Source organism: Mustela putorius, unplaced genomic scaffold, assembly GCF_011764305.1.
Source record: "Mustela putorius furo isolate JIRA1106 unplaced genomic scaffold, ASM1176430v1.1 tig00000487_pilon_pilon_pilon, whole genome shotgun sequence".
NCBI lineage: Eukaryota > Metazoa > Chordata > Mammalia > Carnivora > Mustelidae > Mustela > Mustela putorius.
Window position 1 is genome coordinate 9,374,064 of NW_025421399.1, and position 24,768 is coordinate 9,398,831.

General features: G+C 50.2%; 1 protein-coding gene across 2 annotated transcripts in view; it reads right to left on the bottom strand.

The window, feature by feature from the left end:
- Window positions 1–24,768, bottom strand: part of RGS9 (regulator of G protein signaling 9) — a 64,850-nt gene that overhangs the window by 22,693 nt on the left and 17,389 nt on the right. The window contains exons 7-12 of one of the 2 annotated variants that reach the window (XM_004749103.3): window positions 24,217–24,293; window positions 19,811–19,892; window positions 13,106–13,168; window positions 5,376–5,405; window positions 4,576–4,637; window positions 2,502–2,615 (exon numbers count right to left, since the gene is read on the bottom strand). In XM_004749103.3, the coding sequence (XP_004749160.1) occupies window positions 2,502–2,615; window positions 4,576–4,637; window positions 5,376–5,405; window positions 13,106–13,168; window positions 19,811–19,892; window positions 24,217–24,293 (428 nt within the window). Of the gene's footprint in view, window positions 1–2,501; window positions 2,616–4,575; window positions 4,638–5,375; window positions 5,406–13,096; window positions 13,169–19,810; window positions 19,893–24,216; window positions 24,294–24,768 lie in introns of both variants that reach the window. The other variant, XM_004749102.3, reaches the window with a different exon arrangement.

Here is a 24,768-nt window from a genome sequence, read left to right on the forward strand (position 1 = left end):
AGGAAGCCTTGGGCTTTTCTCCTATTCCTTAGGAAACCCTCCAGAGCCTAACACAGCGCCTTGGAAACAAAGGTTTCCAAGTCTTCGACACCACCCGTCCCACCGAGGTAGCCGCTAGAACCGTGACCGGCTGCCATTCACGACCTCCAAATCAGCCAAGCAGGCTCGTGCTTTCTCCGACGGCAGCGTGAAAACAGTAACTACGCTGTCCTAACGTTAAGAGCCACCATTCACAGAGGGCTGCCTCCTGGAAGGCCCCGCGCTCTACACGCACATCCCCAGGTGAGAACATTGTGAGCTGCCCGCTGTCCTCCCCCTGTTCCCACTGAGAAGACCAAGGTCCACCCGAGAAGCAGACCCAACAACCAAACAAAGACAAACCGTGGTGTGCAAGCTTCAGCACGAGTCAGAATCGCCTGGGAGATTTATCATAAAAGCACAGACTGCCGGGCGCTATCCCTGGAGTTTCAGGTTCACCAGGGTCGGTGGGGCCCAGGGATTTGCATTTCTAGCAAGCTCCCCGCCATGCTGCCGCTACTGGTCCAGGGACCACCCCGGGCGCCGCTGCAGCCAGCCGGTGTTAGGGATCCCAGCTGTTCATTGAGGTCAATGGGAACTTTGGAAAACCACTGCTGTGGACCAGAAGGCAGCCCGGGGCCAGTTAAGAGGCTCTGGGGGTGAGGGCTGGACATTGATATTTGTTTGGTTTTTGCTTTTAAGGCTCCCAGGTGGTTTTAACACAGCTTTAAGGTCTCAGGCATCCAGAACAAGGCTTCCTGTTTTCAGGGGGGCACTTGGCTTCAGCCCATAGCACCCCTGACAGATGGCTCCTACACAGAACATCACCCCCGTTCTTCTCCCCAGCAAATCTCTGCCTCACCCTTCAATACCATATTCTCCCTTTCATTTAAAACTGGGCAGCTCTCCACGTCTCCGTCTCAAGCCCTCCTGGGACAACACTTTTCCCAGCCAGGCGGCTCTGCCTTCTCCTCCACCGAGAGCTGAATTCTGCACAAGAAGATTTGGGTCACTCCTCTGCCCTGACACGCTGGGAGGCTGGCGTAGGCTCCAGAAAACCACCCTCAAAACTAGAGCCCCCCAGGGCGGGAGGGAAGCCTCTCTAGAAGGTGGTTCTCAAGTCTTTGGCTCCGTAGGGGACGCTAGTAGAGAGGTGACCCCAAACTCTAAATGAGAGCCCTCCTTAACCCACCGGCGGCCCAGAGCAAGCCAAGAGGTATGGGTGGAAGGGTTCCCCAAGCTATGGGGAACGTAGGCCTCTTGACTTGGCTGGATCTTCGCGACCTGCATGTTCCTCATGCCTTCATGGCAATGACCTTAGTGGTGACCTGAACTGTGGTACGCACCTGATGCTCTCGATCTTTCCCATCACCCCACCTGCCTTCTCTGCTCCTACTGGCCCCTTCCTTCCTCCCCTGCTCCTCCATCTTTCCCTCAGATGTGAGTGTGCTTCTCTTCTTCCTTCACTGGCTTACGCTCTACCCTTCTGCATTTCTGCCTTTCTCGGGAGCCATAACGGTTTAGAATTCACAAACGGAGCAAAGGAGTGAGTGGTACAGTCAACAAGGCAGGCGTGGAGCCCTGCCCTCCAGGCACTTATTTTTTCTCTAGTTAGAGATAGAAAATGCAAAGCCAAAGGGGTGCCTGGGTGGGTCAGTTGGTGAAGCGTCTGCCTTCAGCTCAGGTCATGATCCCAGGGTCTTGGGATGGAGCCCCGCATCAGGCTCCCTGCTCATCGAGAAGCCTGCTTCTCCCTCTCCCACTCCCCCTGCTTGTGTTCCCTCTCTCGCTGTGTGTCTCTCTCTGTCAAATAAATAAATAAATAATCTAAAAAAAAAAAAAAAGAAAAGAAAAGGAAAGCCATAAACATTTCTTTCTTCTTTTCAGAAGTAATATATTGTTATTATAAAGTTACCATCTAACCCAGAATTTCTACTATCAGGTACACACCCAAGAGAAATGGACACATATGTCCACATAGAAAGCTAGACACGAATGTTCACAGCAGCATTATTCATGACAGCTAAAAGACACAACCCGCATGTCCATCAACTGATGAATGGATTAAAAAAAAAAAAGTCTATCTCCTTACAGTGACTATCACTCAGCCATAAATAAGGATGGAGTACTAAACCAGTGCCCCACACAGATGAGCCCTGAGAGCATTATGCTTGGTGGAAAAAAGCTAATTGCAAAGGCCACACAGTATATGAATCTATTTATACAAAATGTCCAAGGTCGGCAAAGGCACAGAGACAGGAAGTAGTTTTGGGTTTGCCTAGGACTGGAGGGGCTTGGGGTGGGGGAGGGGTTCTTATTTAGGTGAAACGTTTTTAAAATTAACTGTGGTAATGGTTGCACAACCCCAGGAATATAGTAGAAACCACGAAATTGCACACTTGAACTGGGTGAGTTGAACGACATGTGAATTATAACTCAAAAAGCCATTTTTTTAAAAAAACACCAATATATCCGATACATACAATTTGGCATTTAAGTCCCAGAACTGGGTGTCATCTGTTATCCAAGGATTGCTGGGGAGGCAGCCTGACATGATGGCATCATTGGACAGAAACTGCTCACTGTACTTGACGATCCTGAAAAGCAAATGGAAAATGATTTCCTAGAAGTTCAACACCCAAGAGACGAAATCAATACTCAGGTTGATTGACCAGCCTGTCTTCTTTTCTCCTGATCGATTTAGTTACATACATATTACTGCCTTCTTAGAAAAAGGCTCGAATAACCCTCAGGATTGGCAGGTGTTTGACAGGACCTGTCCCTCTTCTACTTGGGACATGTCTTCCCAAGCCAATCCCTTTGCAATTTCTCTACTATACCTATTCCATTAAAATAAGCCCTCCTTATATATTGGATCAGGGTCCATTAAAATAAGCCCTCTTTTTATATGGGATCAGGAGTCTTCCAAATTCAAAGCCAACTCCATTTGCATGGCGCCATCTTGGAAGCGCGAGGTCTTCTGAGATTCTGTTGTCACGTTCCACCCTTTGTCAGGAGATTGCCCAAATTTGGGAACTTAGATTCATCCTTCAGAGCCTGTGGTCTCACTGAGGTGTGTTCACACATTCACAAACATCAGCAAGAGCTAATGCCTTCTTCATGAGTTAGACCTTCCCAGGTAGCACATTTCCCAGTGTGCAGGCAGTCTGGAAAACCTGCTGTGCCTTAACCCCTTTGGTGGGCCCTGTATCCACTGTATACCTGTGAGACACCTGCTATGACATCTGCCCACAGCCAAGAGATTTTGTTAGAACAGAACCCATGCCCCAGAGATGTCCCAGAGCATTAGGTTTCTAGGTCTGTGCAAAACTCAAGCCCCTTGGCTTCATTTCGCCCAAGACCCTCTTCTTTCTCAGCAAGACCTTTACAGGGGAGCACCTGAAAGGAAGAGAAAAGAACACTGGTCCACGGGTCCAACCACGTTGAATTCTGGTAATGAAGTACTAAAACAGATAAAAATTGGAAAGCGGGTGTAAGGAGTATCCGATAGCCTTTGAGTCTCCTTCAATGAGCTTTCTGGTTGGTTTCATTAAATTGGGTTTCTGGAACATCACGGTCGATGGTTTTTACTTTATCATACAGCAATGATTATCATTATAACCTAAAGCTGAGTGTCCACTGAGTATACGGTCACACTCTCCTCTATGACCAACAGAGCTCAGCAGGTGCAGACAGAAGTGGTTGAAAAATGTCGGGGAGGTCAGGGCACATTTTCTCAGTTGGGTGGTATGTTTGCAAATGAGGGATTTGGAAAGATGTAAAAAAGGTATAGGAGCCTAACCTTTAGCCCTACCGGAAGAAAGGCACTGGGCAAAATACAACATCTTCCATCTTGATCGGCACCATGACTCAAGTCTCAGTCACAATAAATGATCAGTCAGGCTGTGACCCTCCAGAAACAAGCCAAGCTCATTTTCGTGTGTGCAGGAAAAGCTTAGAGCTAACAAGGTGGTCCTAAAATGAATTCCACATTTTTAAAAAACAACTGCTTACATTAGGGGAGGCACTAAATCCTTTTGTGTCTCCCCAGTAATGTCATTATGGGGGATTAGCTTGAGGTACCCTCAATGTTCAAGAAGTCAAATGTGAATTTCCAATTTATCGTAACAGGATTTTAAATCAAAGATTAACATTGGACATTCAATAGTACACTGAACCAGTAAACGTAGCCTACAGATCTCTAATAAATTTGAGTGGGTACTGATAGGAACACAGGCAGGTGTGGATCCCCCACATGGCCTGGTCTATGAACTTCCAATTCTTCCCACCATCTCCATCCACACAGCAGTGGTTTCCAAGAGAAACGAGGCTTATATAAAACCTCACCCATCCCCGATTTTCCCAACCCAAGATGACACCTGGACACATACCGACCGAGGAGCAAGGAATTGAACCCTTGAAAGACTGGTTTCGTCCCTCAGAGTTCCTGAGGAGCTTGTGCCAGCCCGTGACTGCTCAAGTTTGCCTGAAAACAAAGTTCTTCTCTTGTCTACCTCTTGTTCCAACCTCAGCAAGACCAACAAATTAGGGACATACCCTCCAAGGGACACTGAAGACTTCACGGTGGACCTCATTAAGGCCTGTTGGTAATACATGATCTGGAAGAGATAGAGTGGTTAGAGGATGCCCAACTTCCCCGCCCTCGAGTGTCGCCAACACTGGCCCTTGCACGTGGCCTCCAGAACCGGAAGTCACCTCCCTGCCACCCCATCCCCTCAAGCCACCCACCACGGCACAAACAGAGCATAGGTCCACAGTAGACAGGGGACCCCAAACTCCAAATGAGGGGCCTCCATAGCCCATCATGTGTCAGTCCAGGAAAAGGCACCAACCGGAAATACGAAAGGTCATAAGGAGCATTCCACCAAGACCGGGGGGCGGGGGGGGGCGGGCACGGATGCTTGGCTTTTCCCTCAGGGGCCTCTGGTTCACAAAGCAGAGCTAACCTCAAGAGCCAGTGCCTTCCGGGGCTCTGCCTGGGGCCCTGGACACAAGATCTGCCACAATAGGTAGTGTGCCTATTCAGAGAGATTCTGAACGGCCCTGTCATTATAGGAGCCGGGGCCGGGGTGGGGACGCAGCCGCGGGGACAGCCAGCCCACGTCCCTCAGACCTGGGCCTTCTGATGGTGTTTCATATCCTGAGCCTCGGCACCGATCCATTTAGATCTTACAAAAGATGCTTTGTCATTCTGTGTGGTCCATTAATTTAGAAATAATTGAACATGACACATGGCTTTTCATTTCATTACTGAGGGCAGAGCGCAAAGCCAAAATACATGTAATTTGTTGGAGGACTGAAAAATCAAACTTCCCTGGGACCGAGAAACTAATTACCTCTTTCCTGACAGCAGTGATTGTTTGTTTCTGTAAAAACAAAGAAGCAAAAAACCATTAAACAGATGCCATTAAGTCATTGCAGTTCAAATACCCATTTGAGAAATGAAAAATCTTTGCCCATGAAAAAAAAAAAAACAGTTTTTCACCTTTTCTTACTTAAAAGACAGGATTTCCCCATGACCCCCACCACTGGAGCATTAATTCACTAAGGCTCGGATGAGGGGAGGTGTGCGATTTACTACTATAACTGTACACTGTTCCCCCAAAAGCCAAGATGAATTCAAGACTGTGTCTTGGATTGGTCCCGATCTACAAGAGTGCCTACAGAGCCATCCTGAATGGAATGAGACACACAGATGGGGAGACAAGCAGGCAGCTAGATTGTTTGTTTCTTTCCTCCCAGGAGAGAGCTCTGAATGAGTGGTGAGATCCATTCCGTGGGTATTCATAACAATTTGACCAAGGCAAATTGGGGTGGGGGTAGAAAAAGCCACATTGCCAAGCATAAAGCACGCTCTTTAAAAAACTGAGACCAGCGTCCACCAGAAGCTAAGTCCCAGAGGAGAGCTGTATCCACGTAAATCCATGCGATATCCACATATCAGGTGGGTCCTATCCTCGTGTTGAAGCAGCCGAAGCAGGTTCATGCCTGGGGTGAGTGGCAGGGCACCTTCTCTCTGGATTTTCTGCAATATAGCAGAGAAAAGCTGGCTCTCAAAGGAGACTCCACGTATAGGTTCTTAGAAGCTCCTGGAAACCATTCATATCTGTCTCCTACTAAAATTCTCTATAACCTGACATGCTTCCTTAGCATCACTTTTCCGCTCCGTGTAGCTCCCAGAATTTGGGCACAGTTGGTGATTCCAGTCTCGGTTTTTCTAGGTTTGGCTGCTTGGTGCTGACTCTCATACTTTAAATCGATCATCTTCGTTCCTGGCCATCAGTCTCCAAGCAGCTTAATAATACAACCAGATCTCCACTGGGAAGGGAATTAGGAGCTCAAGGAAGACACTATTTCCCTTAGCCTGTTAGCAAGATAAGTACTGGCCCATCAGCCCATTGACAGGGAGTGGAGGAGAGTTTGAGCTCTCCTTTCCATACATGTCTCTCTTTTGTAACTCAGGTGGGGGTTCACTTTGCTTCACTGGATTGCTTTTATGTAATTGTTTTTCATAGGAAATCCTTTTTCCTGGGTGGGGGGAGTAGGGAGAATTATCTCAGAAAATTAATGGTAGGTCTCCCTGTCTTGGGCTCACACACACCCTGACTTCTTCCTTCATAACACTTACCCACAACTGTAATTAAATATTTGTCTGTGTCATTCTATTTCATACATGTATCACCCACCGGGCTCCATTAAGAGCAGGGTGACCACGCCTGCCCCTAGCATAATTTCGGATGCACAGCAGACGCTCAAAAAACCTCAGATAAATGATGACTGCCATGTGCTTGGAAGCCTAGAAAAATGGAGAGGTAGTCTAATGACAGAATACTTTTCAATCTCAACAGTTGAAGACATTCCCCGGATGATCCGTATTTTGGCAATGACACTGATTTTCTGTCTCTATTGTCTCTTAACATAAGGCACTATTTGAGAAGACTCACATTTCAGGAAGAAAAGGACCCTGGGACCAGGGTAACTTTGCATTCAAATCTAAAGCAATCAGGCTCTCTTGTTAGAGTGTGCTCGAGTGGATTAAGAAACCCACCTACTGGTCTACACCTTCTGTTCAAAGGGGATGCTGGACCTGTGCCTAAAATAGTAACCCCTTAGCAATGAGTGCAAAGCAATGGCCATCTCTCTGACCCTTTACAAAGTTTAGGGGAGGGCCGTTTTCTTATTCTGATTTCCAGCTGGGGATACCGAGCCCCTGAAATGTTACAGGCAACTTTCTCCCTACCTCCTTGTCAGTAACGGGTTGAGCCAGGATTCAAACCTAGATTTTCTGTTTGCAAAGCTGAGGAGTGACCCACAAGCCTCAGAACAGAGCCTACTCTCTTCCCCAGTTCCTTCTTTGCCTTAAAGCCACGGGTGCTGCACCGAGGACTGACTCAGTCCAGCCATGCCGTTTAAAATTAAAGCAAAAAGATGGGGCGCCTGGGTGGCTCAGTGGGTCAGAGCCTCTGCCTTCGGCTCAGGTCATGATCCCAGGGAGCCTGCTTCCTCCTCTCTCTCTGCCTGTCTCTCTGCCTCCTTGTGATCTCTGTCTGTCAAATAAATAAATAAAATCTTAAAAAAAAAAAATTAAAGCAAAAAGAGAGCCAAAGCCCGAATCACAGAATGTGGCAGAAAGACAGGAAACACTCCTTAGTCAACACTAATGACAGAAAGACAAACTCCCAGCTATAAGAGAAATGAGATCTGGGGATCAGACACACAGCACGGTGACTTTAATGAACAACACTGTTGAGGTACTTGGAAGTTGTTAAAGAGAGTAGATCTTAAATGTCATCAGCACACACACACAAATCTTATTTCTGCAAAGGCGTGGAGGCCTGGGCTAACCTTATTGTGGTAATCATTTTACAATATACACACAGCTCTCATGATCCTGTGCACCTTAAATTTATACACATTATATGTTGACCTCTCAATAAGGCTAGGGAAGAGAAAACACTAACAATGGTGATGATCACAATTATACTAGACCTGGGTTCAGCAGCCAGAGGGCACGAACACCCTCCTGCCAAGTGCCCAGGAGCCCAGATCAAACCTCCTACAGGCTCGGGGCTCCTGAGTGGACCAACAGAGACAAAATGAGCCAGATTCTCAGTCCGCCTGACCTTTTCTGGGCCCCGAGGCAAGCTGTCCCTGTAAGTCAATCACAATCACGTGCACTTTGTCATCTCCCCTTTACCTGGCCTGGCCTGGCTTTCAGCCTAATATGTGTCTGGGACCATGATCTCAGTCTTCAGTGTGTTAAAATGTTGAATATTTTCATTCACTTTATTTGATTGTATTACCCCACAAGGGCTTCTGCTTTGGTGGTGCGGTTTGCTGACTGTTTTGGGGTTCCTAAGATTACCAGCCACCCTCTAGGAGCCGGACGGCAGTGGCTTCCGTGGAACCCAAGTCTTCCCTACCTCTACCTTGGATTTCCCATATGGATTTTACTGCTTTCTAGCTGTAAAAATAGCTTTCCTTGGGATCAGCTTTCTCTAGACGGACATACAGGGCATCTCTGTCCTGTTAAGGGGTATGTGGACATAGGGATGGTGCAGGAGAGGGTCCCGGACTTTTCTAAAAGACAAAGAACGAATGGGATTGGGGAGGGGAGGGACAGCTTAGGAAAGAGAACAGACTCCCAGATGGGGCCCAGGTCAAATTCCTGGTTCTGTCACTTATTGGCTCCACAACTTTGGATGAGTTATTTAGCTGTCAAAGCCTCTTCCCTCATTTATAAAGGGGAATCAGAAAAGGGGGGGGGAGGGCGTTAAATGAGATAATATGCAGAGGGGACGGGCACAGAGCAGAGGCTCAACAGACAGCAGCCGTGGCGTAAGGTTCATGCACTGCTGCCAAGAGTAGCCACAGTGCAGTGTGGACCCCCAACTCCAAGACAAAACCCAGGACGCCCCTGCAATTTGGGGGACATATGTACACTAGAGAAGTTATTCGTCGTTTATCTGATAATCAAATTCAACTGAGAATCCAGTATTTTTATTTGTTAAATCTCGTAAACCTGCCCACGTTATTATTACTTAACCAAAGGCCATAAAAAAGACATAAAGTAGAGTTATTTAAAAATGCACACACACATGCACATGTGCGCCAATTTCTAAGCAACTCAAAGACAACCGCTTCGTGACAATGTAAGAAATGAACATTTTTTTCCTCCCTGTAATTCATGCACAGGCTCCCTGCCTTCTTGACTGGTGGCCCTCCTGGAGGGAAGTCACGGCTTTATTCCTCATCCAAGGGACACCCTTTGCTACGGTAAGATACTCTGCCTAAGGAATCGTCAAATTCTACGCATTCCTGGAATTCTAACTTATTCTTTTCCCCTTGTGGAGTTACCCAAATAGGGACACCTCTAGAGCCTGTTTACACAGCTGTGTGGGGGGCTTGCTGGCCTCCCAACCCTGGGGGGCGGGCTGCAGACAACCATGACACGTGGGAGGGGTCCGTGGGGCCATGCCCTGGGAGACCCTGGGGTCACCGCAGACAGGGATGTGGAAGCGAGGAGGAGGGACAAGCAAGGACCCTGAGACCTGGCAGCCAGGCAGGAATATACGGGCAAACAGAGGCAAGGGGTTGGGCTAGTCACAGAGTGAGACGCAAGATAGAAACGCCCATGGGGAATGGGGGGATGTAGGCATTGAGAGCAGAGAGGGGGTCAAAAGTCAGAAACCAGGAGGTCCGGGGACTGATGGGGTTAATGCAAAGCAGACAAGAGATGGGACGCATCTCCCTGCCCAAAGACTCAAGAATTTGAGGTTGTGATCACTTGAGGTTGTCTGTCCTGCCATGAGCTTCCTGATCCGGGTGGAGGCAGGACAGACTGTAATTTGTAGGGCCTGGTGCAAAACGCACCTGCAGGACCACCTCGTCCAAAGAAAGCAGTAAGAATGTTAAGGTGGTGCCAGGCGAAATGAACCCAAGCGCAGAGCCCTACTGAGTGTGGAACTGTGGCCCAGTGCCCAGGTCTTCCCCCCATGATAGTGACCCTGGGGGCACACTGGAAAGGTGTGGTTGGGGTGGGGTGGGGTGGATCGTGGGATCAGAAAAGAGCAAAAGCCACAGGCCTGGGAAGTCATGGAGCCAATAAGTGACAGAACCAGGAATTTGACCTGGACCCAATATGGAAGTCTGTTCTCTTTCCTAAGCCAGCCCTCCCCTCCCCAATCCCATTCCCTCTCTGTCCTTTAGAAAAGTCCAGGACCCTCTCCTGCACCATCTCAGAAATGACCTCACAACATGGCGACTGTTGGGATAATGACAGCTACTGTCCATGGAGTACCTCCACATGTTGGACACCATTACAGACTTTGCATAAATGATCTCATGTAATCCTCTGAGGAAGGAGCTACTGTTATTCCCATTTTGTGGATAAGGAAACTTAAGGCTTTGAATAACTCAAGAGCTTGTCCAAGATCACATGTCCAGGGAGTGGCTGAGCTGGGACTCACGGTGAGGTCAAAGCTTTCTTCAGCACACCACAGTGGGCCTCATCAGAAAATGACTATGGTCACCCTATCTGGGTCAAGAGAGGAAGGGCCAGCCCCGGGCATACCACCACCCATGGCCAGGCTAGTGCCCGGCCGCCATTTTGTCTCCTCAGTGAAGTAAAAGGAAGATGGAAGATGGGGCTGTGTGTGCCCCAAGTCATGGGAACTGAGAGAGGACACACTCTCTGGGTGTGGCCCTGGGACCACAGGCAGCTCCTCCCAGGGCTCAGTGGCCACACCAAACCAGGAGCCACCAGCCTGCAGAGATGGGTCACCGGGAACCCCAGACACCAACAACCGAACAGCCTCATTCTTACCCTTGCTGGTGTTCACTTCTTTTGGGTTATTTGCCTCCATTTAAGGAAAACAGGCAGCTTTTCAAGAATTTACTAATTCTCAGAAATGGCCTCTCTTCCAACCAGGAATGAGAGCCCTTCTCTGGAATGAGACAAAAATCCGGAACCTCTGCATGCCCAAGGCCTCACGGAGACACCTCACGTTCTCTCGACCCTCTGCCCCTCAGAGCAGACAAACCGGGGAGAACGGAGGACACTTAATCAGTCGGTGGGGACGCTGCCAACACATCAAACATGGCACCAGCCTCCGTCCTCCCCAGTGGCTGGGCCTGACACACACTGGGGTTGGTGGGGCAGCACAGGCCCCGCTCGCATGAGAATTACGGTGCTTTATTCTTCGGAATATTCCAGAGCAGCCCGAGTGCAGACAGGAGAAAGAGAGCTGGTGAGAGAGAGATAGAGAAAGGAAGGATAAATAAAGGGTACGCTCCCCCCGGGCCAAACATGGCTGCGGGAGGGACAGCCCCCAGCCTCACACACTGTCTGGTGCTCTGACTCGGGGTGACAGGATCGCCAGCATCTGGCAAGGAGTGGGTAGAAAGTGCCAGAAGGTAAGCTCTTCTCCCAGCCTGACTGCCCATGAGCCTAAAGATGCTGCCAGTGAGAAGGGGTCTGGCCAGGCTTCTTGGGAGCTACTGCCCAAATAGCATGGAGGAGAGAACACCTCAGCTCCTTGGCTGTCCTGCCGGAGCTGGAGGGTAAGGCCCCCTGCACCACAGACACACGTGTGTGCGCGCACACACACACACACACACACACACACACGGTAAGCCAAATCCCGGCGGGCTGGGGTCAGAGTAGAGTGATGTGATTTCTACCTGTACCCTCCCCTCCTCCACACCACAGAGGTTTCCAGAACTGCCAGTTATCCACTTAAAAAAAAAAAGCGCAGATCTTCGTCCCCGGTTCAGTATTTTCCTTGATGCTTTTGTTTCCATAGCAACCAAGCCTACAAGCCTCAGCAATTATCCTGCATCTGATGAGGTAAATGTGGAAAAGGCAATGAAGGCTGACAGCCCCATACATGTATTAAAGGCAGGGTCACTTTGAGTTGTGAGCAAGGGACATTCTCCAGGGACGCGATGTCCCCTCGCCACATGAACTCCATCCCTAAACCCACGCCTCTGTCTCATGCACTGGACCCTTGAGTTCCAGGTCCCAGCAGACTGCCTTCTGCCTCCTTTCTGGCATATTCCTCCCATCTTCCACTCAAGCTGTTAGACACTGCCAAGGCTTAGAGGTGACACACGAGGCTGAAATGTCCCTGACCCCTTGCTGCCCATGGACAACATTAGACAGAAAGCCATAGAACCATGTAAGACTAGTTCAAGTGGGTTTTAGGCTCCACGGTTCTCATTCGGGGCCCTCATATTCCCCAGGCACACTGGACAACATCTGGGACATCTGTGATTGTCAGGACTGGGAGGCTGGCGGGGAAAGGCATGGAGTTACTGGTGCCCAGTGGGCAGAGTCCAGAGGTGCTGCCAAACATCCTGTAGGACATGCAGGAAATCCCCCCGCAAGGAATTTTCTGGCCCCAAATAACAGTGCCATGGTTGAGAAGCTTTACCCTCAATGCCCCCCGTCTCCATAGCTCATGCCCTGCATTTCTTTAAATAAAACACTGTCTTGGGGAATATGGCCACCCATCATAAGTGGTGGCCCATTTGGGAAAAGGGTCCCTCTAAAACTAAAAGCATAAGAGAATCTTTGCAAAGGTCTTGCCCTACTGAGATTCAAAAGAAAAGTGTGACATTCTGGGTCATGTGGATTAAAGTTTAAACCCAAAGTTGATTCAAGGGTTTTGAGCCTGGGACCTACAGTCTCTAGGAGATCAGAGAACTGGCCGGAATTGCGGGCAAAACATCTGTCTGGGCATCTTTGGAGGAAATGGGAACATAATTTTCATCAAGTTTTCTAAGGGAGATCTGCCTCAGAAGAAATCTGAAACCCAACCACCTACATCCCATTTGCTCTGACCTGTACTCCACATTCTCTCGTCTCTCATCACGCAAGACCCTGGTCACAGCCTGCCCCCTCCCTGGCACGGGCACCACAAGATATCTTTTTGGCTGTTCCCAAAAGGGCTACATCATTGTCCCAACAGAGACAAATAGACAATAGTCGTGTGGACACCTTCCCAGCCTAAGAACTCAACCCAGGCCCTACCCAAAGTATGCAGCCGAGACCTACCTGGTTTACCTGAACCTCATTCGGATTGGTCACTCGGTCCAGGCCATAGTCCAGCACGTTGTTCATTCCCGGCTGAATGGAATAAAAAGAGTGTAAGAACCACCCCTGGAAGAATCTCCAGTTTTTGATTAACTTTGGGTCTTGGTCAAACTGCCAATAATGAGACTGAGATGAGAAGGGCTTGTGGCTTAGCCCATGGGGAACCACAGCTGTTGTAAGACCCTCTGGGTGAGCTGGGAAGCTTCATGGAGCTGTTCCACCCCCACGGCATCCCCAGAACCCAACACAGTAGGATGAATGTGTGGGTGGGTAAGTGTGTAGGGTGCTGGGAGAACGGATGGATAGACGGACGGATAGATGGATGGATGGGTGGACGGATGGCTGAATGGAAGGAAAGGATGGACAGGTTGGTGGTTAGAAGGAAGGATAGAAGGACGGATGAATGAAATGGATGGGTGGGTGGATGGGTAGATGGATAGATGAACAGAAGGAAGGAAAAGAAAGAAGAATGCATAAATCTTAAACTCAAGAGTTCACTGAAATTAGTACATGGGGCTGTGACTCCTCTAGCAGTGCTCCTTCCCCACCCCCCAACTTAGAAGGCAGTGCTTTGGAGAATCTGGGCTTCAGTCAGCACCTTTGGGTTTCAGCCCTCAATCTACCACTTCTTAGCGGTGAGGAAGACTTTGGAAACTACTTCTCTCTACACTTGCTACCTCTCCTGAGAAATGGAGATGTTCCTTCCTACCCGTCAAGTTCTTGCCAAGGATTTAACAAGATGATGTGCAAAGCTCCCACCAGAGGGTAGCAATTACTGAGCAAGGGCTTGTATTCATTTTAAGATAGTCTTTGTAAAGGCCTGGCCCAAAGAGGGGGGGCCCTCAGTCATTACCAGTCCCCTCCTCGATCAGGAAACCAAATCTGCAGCCAGTCTTGCTTGGCTTCTCCCAATTCCTTGGCCAGAAAGTTGGGTCTTCTATGTTCTTTTCTGTTAGTTTTTTTGCAGGCCACCATCAAGTTCCCAGCACATGGGACCAACCAGGCCCACTATACTGAGGCAGAAGGCCGCTGAGCTTTCCCCCCATCAGATTCAAGCTCACCCACATGTTCGGTCCAGAGGGATGACTGCCGAGGGAAATACAGGATGCCCAGTTAGGCTGGATGTTCAGACAAATGACAGATAATTTTGATACATGATTTATGTAAAAATATATTCCATATGCTTTGGATATAAACATACCATAACCATCAAAATAACGTGACATGAATCATTTGCCGTTTATCTGAAATTCAAACTTAGCTGGGCATCCTGTCTTTTACTTGCTAAATTGGCCAACTCAGCTCAGCAGGCTACCATGGGGGGCACATATTGGGCACAGAGCAGAGGCAAGAAAGAGAAGAAAGAACAGAGCAGAGTGGAAAATCAGTGGGGAGAAAGACAGGGTTAAGGGCGTGGCTGTCCTCACCCACCCCCCCACCTCCCCCCCACCCCCGCTGTCACAGATGTGGACCTCCATCAACAAATGGTTATCAGGCACTTCCCGTAGCTGACATCGTGCTCAGCCTGGGAGCCTGTGGGGAATGTGACACTTCCAGACATTTCCAGCTGGCATCTCAAGTCACTTCCGGTCTCGTGGGCAAGGCACTTGGCAATTTATCACACAAATGATAAATCACAGTTGTGACAAGTGCTACAAGGGACAACACAGAAGTCCGAGCCAGTCTTCCACGGATGGAACCGAGCAAAGGGGGCGGGGGTTGGGGGACAGGACGGGAGGACGGTCATCAGAATCTGTGCCTTTCCCTAAAGTGAGTTCTAGGAACTGTCCTTTCCATCTGGTACAAAGAAATCCCCCTGGGATAACTGAAGACACACACACACACACACACACACACACACACACAGCCTGCGCTCCTGGCCCTCACAACCTCAGCAGCTTCGGAGCAGTTGTCTGCCCACGTCTTGAGTTAGTTCTCCAGATCTTTCCTTTGAACTTGACCCATGTTCCGCTATCACTCTGGCTGCCCCGGCACTCACAGGTGCACCCACTGCCCTGTCTCCTGCATCCGTCCCCCCCTGCCCTTGTGCATCTCGGAGGTGTCAGTCGCTCCCCAGAGCTATGGTCCCCTCCCAGTGCCCTGACTCAGAACTGCCCAGGCAGCTGCCTTTGTACCTCCCACTGGTTTGGAAGACTCCTAGGCTGGCTGGCTCCCTCCCTGCCCCCCTCCATCCATCCATCCATCTATCCATTCATCAGGTAGCATCAAGTCTTTGCTCCCCACGACCACTGCTGATGTAGTTTCTGCCTGGTGAGGGTGATTGACACTCAAGTGACCCAGAGCTGCCTGCCAGTGCACAGGAAACCAGGCCAATCCCTGCGGTGGGCTGCTAGCAGATAAGGAGACAGGAAGACCTACCCAGCCCCAGTGCCACACGCAGACAGCCCACAGACGGCCAACCCTCCCTCGGTGAGCGCCAAGGTGTGACACCCCGGGAACACCCCCGAGCATAAGCCGAAGAGATAATTTGCTAAATGCACCATCATTTAGGTTAGGAAAGAAGCTCTGTACCGCCCCCACGACTGCTCCATGAGGAGGCGACATCCCCAGAATAAGCATTCCAGAGCAGCACCCGCGGGGAGCTGAAGGACACTGTTGGTGGCACTCCTCCCAAACCCTCCTACCCCTTCTCCTGCTCTGTTCTCCTTCATCATCACTCTTTTCCCTAACGTATCAGCTCGGCCGATTCTGGTGCATGGGACAGAACACAAATATAAAAGACCAAATAGCTGTATCAACAAAACAAAGCAGGGGAGAGAGGCAGAGCTGGGGCAGCGGTGGGGAGATGGGTTTTGGCTGGAACAGCACTTCCCTGGGGAGCTGCGCCCAGACCCTGAGCTGACGCAGGACCCCTGCCTCTTTCCAGCTGTCCTGTCTTTCCATACACCATTTCCCCGCGCACTCGCGTCTGTCTCTGTCTCTCCACCAGACTGTCAGCTCCTCGAGAGCGCAGGCCGCCGTCTGTCCTGGCTCATCCTTCAAATACCCCCACCTGGTACAGGGTGGACACCCACAAACTAGATGTCGACTTCTTTCTTCCTTTGAATCAGACAAAATATGTGGGTTTTCCACCTGTTCTTATGACATCACGTTAGAGGTCGGACCATTTTTCTAGGTCAATGAATGGCCTTGGAAAATACAAATTTTTAATAGCTTCCTAATGCTCCCCCATGTGGATATCGTCTCATGTTTAAAGATTTAAATGTATCTATTTATTTATTTAAATCTATTCTGCTGTTTCTCTGTTGTGGGACATTTAGCTCGACCTCAACCGGAAACGGAAGGCAGAACCTTCTTCTCTGGTGAGTGTCGGTGTTGGTGGTGGACAGGAAGGCCACTTAGATGATATTCAGACAAGAGACCCTGGGGTTTAGAGCACACAGCGCCACTATCCCTGGACCATGGTCTTCACATATCCACAGTCCCTATGTGAGTGGACCATATCCTCGGGTCCACTGTGACTTCTGTGACTTCGGGTCCACTTCACTTCTGAGACTCAGAAGTCACCGACAGTGCCGCAAAGATGCACCAAAGGCCCCCAGATGACTTCTCTAAGGGAACCCTTCTCTCTCTGTTGATTTACACAATTAACTGTCTGCCTCCCGTCCAGATCTGCACTCTCTTTCACTTGGGTAAAAAACAAGAGAGGAACATCGCTTTCCTTAGCTATTCTCCCCTTCTAGACCCTGTCTCCCCCCCCCCCGGACCTGGATGCTGAGTCCCAGGCAGCATCTTGGCTCAGGATGGGGGTTGGGTCACATCCCTCAGCCACCACCACCCACATCTGGGCCTGGCCTCTGCCCGCGATCGTGTCCTGATACAGCATCTGACACCACACTCACGTGGGCGTCCCCTCCTAGAGCAGCAGCCCATCAGACAGAAATAGATTCACACCCCAGGGCTGTGCAACCTCCTGGCCTTGTCTGAGCCTTGGTCGCCCCATCTGAATGCTGGGGGTGGCAAGACTCCCGACTCACCAGCATCACCATCAGGTGAACAGGATCGTCCACAACGAGAGCTTACCACGGGCACACAGCCAGTGCACGATGATTTTTATTTTATGCTCAGCACCAAACTTGGCCGGCACAGAGTCAGAGCCCGTGAAGGTTTCACAGATCAAGGAACAGACAAGGGAACGGGGGAACCACTGTGGGACGGCAAGCCGCGTCCTGTGCTACGACAGTCGGTTACAGACGGTCCATAGACCAGCTGCTGCACGCTTCATGGAGCCAAAAGTTAGTCTGCCTGGCTGGCTCTCTTCCCACCAAACTGACAGTCTGTTTGGGTCTCCTGGAGACGGTCTGACAGCCCCCAAGCTCCCGGGCTTCGCGGGTTTGTCAGGGAGATTGCTCAGTTTCTAGGCTGAGACAGACTTCCAGCAGGATGCCCTTCAAACAGAGCACCCGGCCCAGAGGCTGCCGGTGATTAAGGGAAGTCAGGGAGAGCAGAACCCACAGGCAGCCCAGCCCCATCTTGGACCATCCATGCAGTCTGGACCCAGGAAGCAGCACTTCCAGAGACTGGACGTGAAAAACCAGTTTTGTGTCCGTGGGGTTTTACGACGGTTCCAGGGACATCAGAACCTCATTGAGAACTCAGCTCCCTGGCGCTCTCAAAGAGGGACTGGCTACCTTTGAACCCCGGTGTCTTGTTAAGGCAGCAGGGACTCATGCGATGGTCTAATGACCAAGGAGGTGACAGAAAGGACTTCGATGCCCTAAGACATCCCATGTCATTGTGGGGGGAGGCAGAAGAGCACAGGGGCCAGGAGAGAGTGCTCTGCAGTCTGGCCCTTGCTAGCTGTGCAACTCTAGCAACATCCCTGAGCCTCAGCTTTCCCATCTGCAGAATGGGACGAATAGAAGCACCTTCTACCCGGGGCTGTGAAGATGAAATGAGAGAACAGACGCGGAGTGAAGCCCAGCACGATGCCCAGCACACAGTGATGTGTGCAGTTCAGGTCTGCCGTGATGGTGGTGATGATGATGATGGAGGCAGAGGAAGTGGCAGCAGTGGGGGAGAGGGGGGAGTGGAGGCGGGGCAGGTGATGGCGGAAGCAGTAATCAGAGAGTCACATGGTCAAATTTCAGGGAGTTCAGCATCATACTGTGAAGAACCTCAGCCATCTGCCTGGTACAGGGACCAAGAGCTTGTCCCAGGAGAAGTGGGGGAAACTCAGATCATCTGTTTTGCACTTCGTCCCCTATGGGTCTCCTGGTTTCAGGGACAGAGGGGAGGAGAGAGACCCAGGGCAGGTTCTGGGTACCACCAGTCTATGCCACTTTGCCAGGGACGCAGTCACATCGGCATTTCCCCACCATGGGGTCTCTGCAAGTAACGTGAAGCCAGTCTCCACCCTGCAAGGAGCAGGGTCCCCTCCCCATCATGAGTGCCACGGGCACCAGGGTGTCTTGCCCAATGAGTGGCTTCCCCACTCATTGTGCCCTTCTCCCCGCCCAGGCTTCAGGAACAGATGACAGAAGGCAGGCTGAACAATGCCAGTGTCCTTGTCCTACAAAGATCTCACTCCTGAGCTACAATGAGGCGGTGGGGAGAGCAGGGGAACGTGTGCTTGGCTGTTTCTCTAGAAACCTCTCATCCCAGCCGTGGACTCCTTCACCCAGCTCCAGGGACCCATGTCAGGCATCAGCTAACCGATTTGTCTAGAGGAGGAATCCTGGAACAAAGCAAAACCAAACGAGCTTCTTGGGGATCAACCCCAGGACCTTAATCTCAGCAGTGAGGCATGGAAACCAACACCCCCACAGATGGAACACCGTACATGTTATCTGCTTTAAGTTTAGAAAGAAAACAAGCAAAATGGCCAAAATCTGATGAGTTCTAAGGTCCAAGATCCAAAAGCTTTGGCACAGTGACCAGCCCAGGTCACTTTCTGGTCCTGAGAATGTGGTCAGCTGAGAAGCAGGGAAACTAAAGGACGAAGAGGAAGAACATTCGCTTTGACCTCTTCATGTTCCAGAATCCCTCTAACATCTCCCACCTCCAGTGACCCATCGGCAGTACCCACGTCTGCCCCAGGTGGAAACTGAGGCAGCAGGGTTAGTGGGTGACCATTCCCGGTAACGAGGCATAACAAGCTACATTACTTATGCCCAGCCTGTGTCTCTGGGCCCCTAAAGTCCCTGAGCTAGACACGCAATGTGCTCTAAGGCATGAGGCTCTGCACACACTTGCTCCTCCTCACCTCCTCCCACCGCAGCTGCTGGGGACAAGAGACACAGTGCCTGGCTTGGGCTGTGCAGACTTCCAGTTCTCTACCGCATTTTATGGGGAGCCTGGGTTCTAGTTTTTTCTTCTTGTATTCTTTTTCCAAGGTGTCACGGCCAAAAAAAAAATAAAATAAAATAAATCCAGCCCTCCTAAAGGACAAGCTCATTTGGCTTCCTCCCAGAGGTCACTTTGCTTAGACCCAACACCACCCGAGGAGCCATGCGCTCACTCCACGCAGGCAGTCTCTGTCCTCTTCCACCAAGAGGTGCTCAGACGCTGACCCAACACCAAGAGACGCACTCGTGCTGATTCCGTTGCAGCCCCAGCGGGAAATGGACCGGCCAAAGGGGTGATGAGTACAGGGTGGGGGTGGAGGAGGTGTGAGCTGGGGGAGGCCGCTGAGCCAGGAAGGCCGATACTCACAGGGCATCGGTGGACCAGCCAATACGCCTTCTCCTGGCAATCCAACGCATACCTGTCTGCCTTAGTCCTTTCCTTTCCGGTCCTGAAAAGCCAAAAAGCCACGTAAAGGCCAGTCAGACTTCATGTTTTTGCTCAGTGATGTACCCCATTCCGGATGCCCCAGACCATTCTTCCCGCCTGTCCAAGTAATCTGTGTTTGCCAGAATCATAATCACGGCAAATGCAAGTATCACACGAGCACTAATTCACTTAATCCCCCCAGGGACCTCGTCCCCCAGACTTAGAGGCTCCAGGGCCGGAAGCAGAGACGGCCTGAATGTGCCCCACGGAGGGTGACGCTGTCAGCAAGGAGCAGAGTGGGACTCGAACCCGCCTGCAGCCTCCGCCGTGTGGCCACCCCAGCGTGACTGGCCCCAGCATCGGACCCCCACCACCTGCACCCCTGCAGCGGGTGTGGGTGACATTCTGGGCTGACATCTGACGCCCCTGGCTTCACGTTTCCCTGCGGTGATAAACAGCATCGTCAACGTCTGGCCATGCCTGCGCTCCGTGCCAGGGAAAATTCTGGGCCTGGGGGAGGAGGGCGGAGGGGTCTATGTGCCTCCCTGCCTGTCCCTTCCGCTCCGTCTCAGGGTTTTTCCAGACCTCACTGATCATAAAAGGCTATTTATTTTTCCGCTTATCTCTGTCTCCCCCTTTGCCCACGACGGAGAGGAAACAATGCCGCGTCTCCCTCCCACGGAAGCCCAGGCCACATGAACAATCGCGCCGTGGGTCTCATTCAGCACCATTTCCACGGCGACCTGCACTCACACGCGGATGCTTGTTTGCCCGGGCAACGTGGGATGACGCATGTGCCCTCCCCGAGACAGGGACAGCAGATTTATGTGCCCGCTCACGGACGGTGAATACCATCATCGCATCTAGAGAGCCAGACGGAAGGAGAGTGCCATTTGGGCGGGCTGTTGTGCTAACCTCCTCTGGAAATTAAATATGAACACTGTCATTTCCACTTCCCTTTGCCAGCCTAACTGCATTTTCCACCAGGTTAATGACCCTGCAGCCTCAGGAGGGTAGGACACAGATGGCCTGAGGCACCGTGCCGTCTCTACCACGGCAGAGGGACTTGGACATAGAGCAAGTGGCTAACTGACAACAATGGTCCCTCCTGGCATTGCTTCTGTGATGGGTATAACAGGAGACACTCCCTCTCTCTCCCTCTCCTGCTGTGAGGACACGAGAAGGCGGCCATCTGAAAGCCAGAGAGTCCTCGCCGGAAACTAAGCCCTGCCATAACCTTGAGCTGGGACTTCGCAACCTCCCAAACCATGAGAAAAGAAATGTCTGTTGTTTACGGCACTCGGTGTGTGGTGTCCCGGGGCAGGGAGGTGCGGGATGATGGAAGAGGGCAGGTAGGGTGGAAAGTTTTGCCAGAGGTGGCCCACAGGACTGGATGACTAGATACTGGGCATGGGGGTTTGGGGGTGGGAAGAAAATGGGGTCCCTTGCACGGGTGTGGGTAACACTAGAGGTAGAGGTTTGGGGTAGGGGGGAGAGAAACATTCAAATACAAACAAGTGAGTTAGAGATGTGACATCAACATGCAATGTTAAGTAGCTAGATAGGGAGTCTGGGGTTCAGAAAAGAGGTGTGTGTGGAGAGGATTAGGATGACAAAACGGCTGCCTCGTGAGCCAACCCAGTTTTGTGCTAAGACCCTCTGTTTGTATTAATCAGGGCTCTGCAGAGAAACAGAAACAGTAGGAGATTAGATAGATAGATAGATAGACAGAGGCACAATTTATTTATTTTAAGGAATAACACACAATTGAGGTGGCCGGCAAGTCCAAATTCTGCAGGACATGCCAGGGAGACCCAGGGAAAGGTTGATGTTGCAATCTGAGTCCAAAGGCAACCTAGAAGCAGAACTCCTGCCTCAGAAAACCTGTCTTTATTCTTAAGGCCTTCAACTGATTATACAAGGCCCACCCACACAATGGAAGTAATCTATTTTACTCAAAGACTACTGACTTAAATGTTAATCTCATCTAAAAAATACCTTTACAGGGCACCTGGCTAGATCAGTCTGTGGGGCATGAGATTTGATCTCGGGGTTGTGAGTTTGAGCCCCACACTGGGCATAGAGATTCCTTAAATATCAAAAATTTTTTAAAAATAACTTTACAATGTCATCTTGGACTGGTAGTGAGCCACTTATCTAGGCACTGTGGCCTAGACAAGTTGACACACAAAATTAGCCACTGCAGACACAAAATCTGAAATCGGAGGCAGCCTTTGAGTCAAGCAATAGAATCAGTGGGGAAAAGCCAGTATCTCAGAAGGTGAGAACCTTTTATAAATTTCTCATCCCAAGGTATCTGGAAGGGATGGAGGGGAGGATGTCCTATGACATGTGCAGCGTGGAGCTTTATCTAGGCTGAGGCCAAAGCCCAAGTAGTGGGGCATGTGAAAATAGCCCTGAACTGCACAGGCAGCTAGCGTGTCCTGAAAAGTCTATGTCAGAATCTGCGGTCCTGGGGATCACTGGGCTATCCTTCCTGCTAAGAGCAGAGAGCCGGAGGAGGAGGAGGAGGTTCCATTTCAGTGTGGAACACAGTAGAAACTCCAAACTGGAGACCATAAGCAGAGCTCGCCAAATGAAGCCTTATGAACAAATACATGTGATGGGAAGTTAGAGCATTCCCCGCAGCTGCTCTGTCTCTGACATAGCCGGGCAGAAACATGTCAATGGTGAAAGGCCCAAGCCAGATCTCTGAGTAATGCTCCTCTACCTGAATCTCAAGGCTCAGAGCAGATATTTCCCCTTGGAGGCAATAAAACCATCTGCAATTAGAAATTTTGTGTTTCCCAAACTGGCTCTCCTGCATAACAGTGCTCACTTCTTGTGATGGCTAATTTTATTGGTCAACTTGACTGCGTCATGGGGCGCCTAGATATTTGGCCAAATATTATTCTGGGTGTATCCCGGAGGGTGTTTTCAGACAAAAGTATTTTAAGTTGAAGACCTGAGTGGAACAAAGGGGATGTTGCTTCCCTAAATGACAAGGAACTCCTCCTGCCCGATGGCCTTGAGCTGGGACATCAGTCTTCCTGCCTTCGGACTCAACTAAAACATTGACTCCTGGGTCCCCAGCCTGCCAAATGCAGGTCTTGTGACTTCTCAGCCTGTGAAATTGTGTGAGCCAATGCCTTATCATAAATCTCTCAATATACATATATACATATATATCTTATTCTCTAGAGAGCCCTCACAATCCCTAATACTCTGATCCTAAGGCCACTTGATGATAGCCTGCTGTCCAGCCTAACTATGCACCAGCAAAGGCAGACCCTTCAGAAACTGGACCTGCCAGAGTGAGTGGCTGGGCCCTCCAGACTTACCCTTTTTGGTACTATCTGGTATCGGTCTCCTGGTATTCTGACTCCCCTATGTCACAGGCACACAGTAGGATCATACATCCCTACCCAAATACCTTTGAAGTTGGTCACAATCATATGAGGAGCTGCTCTGGCTAATGCATTGTGAACAGAAGTGACATGCATCACTTGTGACCGGCACAGGCTTTGTTTCCCTCTGTTCCAACAAAAGGCAAAGCCTGGATGGTGCTGTTCCTTCAGCATGGCTTCTGGAGTGGGCACAAGGCACGTCGGGGCCCCCGCTAACCCAACTGGACATGTAACGCAAGCAAGAAATGAACCTGTGGTTTTGTGCTCCCAGGACCTCGGGGCTGTTTGTTACAACAGTCTGACCTCATTCTGACTGATTCATTCTCTCCAACATGTACACATGGCTCTCCGAGACAAGGCAGAGCCTTCCAGGGACTTCCGGCTCTAGTTCTGAAGTGGACAGCAGGCAAATGAGAGCAGCAGTGGGTGGTTCTACCACACGAACCCACTTAAGCTTTTTATGGCTCCTCAGGGCCCTTAGCACAAAACCCACTAACGACCTGCTCCGGTTGACATCTCGGGTCTCACCCCTTCAGTCCCAGGCTCCCTGCTCCCTGCTCTAGCTACACTATTCAACTGCATCAAGCAGGTGATCTTCTGACTCCAGACTCTGGTTCTGTCTGCTTAGAAGATCCTCCTCACACCTCACCTTCCTCTCCCTCCACCACCACCATTCTTGGAAAACATCTATACAGCTTCCAGGTTCAATATCCTTCCTGAAGCTCCTTTTGGAAACTCCTGTGCGAGGCCCTCACCTCTGTGTAGTGCCACAGCCTATTTGCCCATCCACCTGACCCCAGACTGTGCCTTTATATTCCCCAGGCCCAGCCCACTGCCGGACACATAAGTGCCCAAGAAAGGTTTGTTTTAATAAAAAGAAACAAAGAAAGAAGGGAAGAAGGAAAGACAGCCAGTAGACAAACGTTTTCTTCCACTTACCTGTACTGCTCTTTGGCCTGCATAATGACAAAGTCCCATTTGTAGTTAATTTTTTTGTTCAAGAAATTGTAATTTTCCTAGAAATGGAAAACAAAAAGAACACTAAGCCCCGTGACATACCGGTGTGCAGAAGGCAGAAAGCTCTAAGTCAATGAGGGCATGCCTCTGGCCCTGCAGCTACCTAGCCTCAACCAAATGATCTCCCATCCCAGCTTTGCAAAGACATTCATTCAAAGGGTAGCACCAAATTCTCAAAAAACCTTTACAACAAAAGCCACAACCTGGCTTTGATTTTTTTTTTAAATAACTATATCCCAAATATGATTAGGAAGAAGAGGAGAAAGTGGGAGAAAATGCAGAAACTCAATATTCAATGACAGAGCATCACAAAGATGCACAAAGACAAGTCCTAACATTGGCTTGATGCTGGCTTTTCCAAAAATATGTTTGTAAAGAATAAAAACACAGCAAGATTGTTGCTGTCTGCCTGGAAGTCTAGCCTTTTGAGGGTGAGGGTATGTTCTTTGAGAAATCTGACTCATCTGGCCTAAA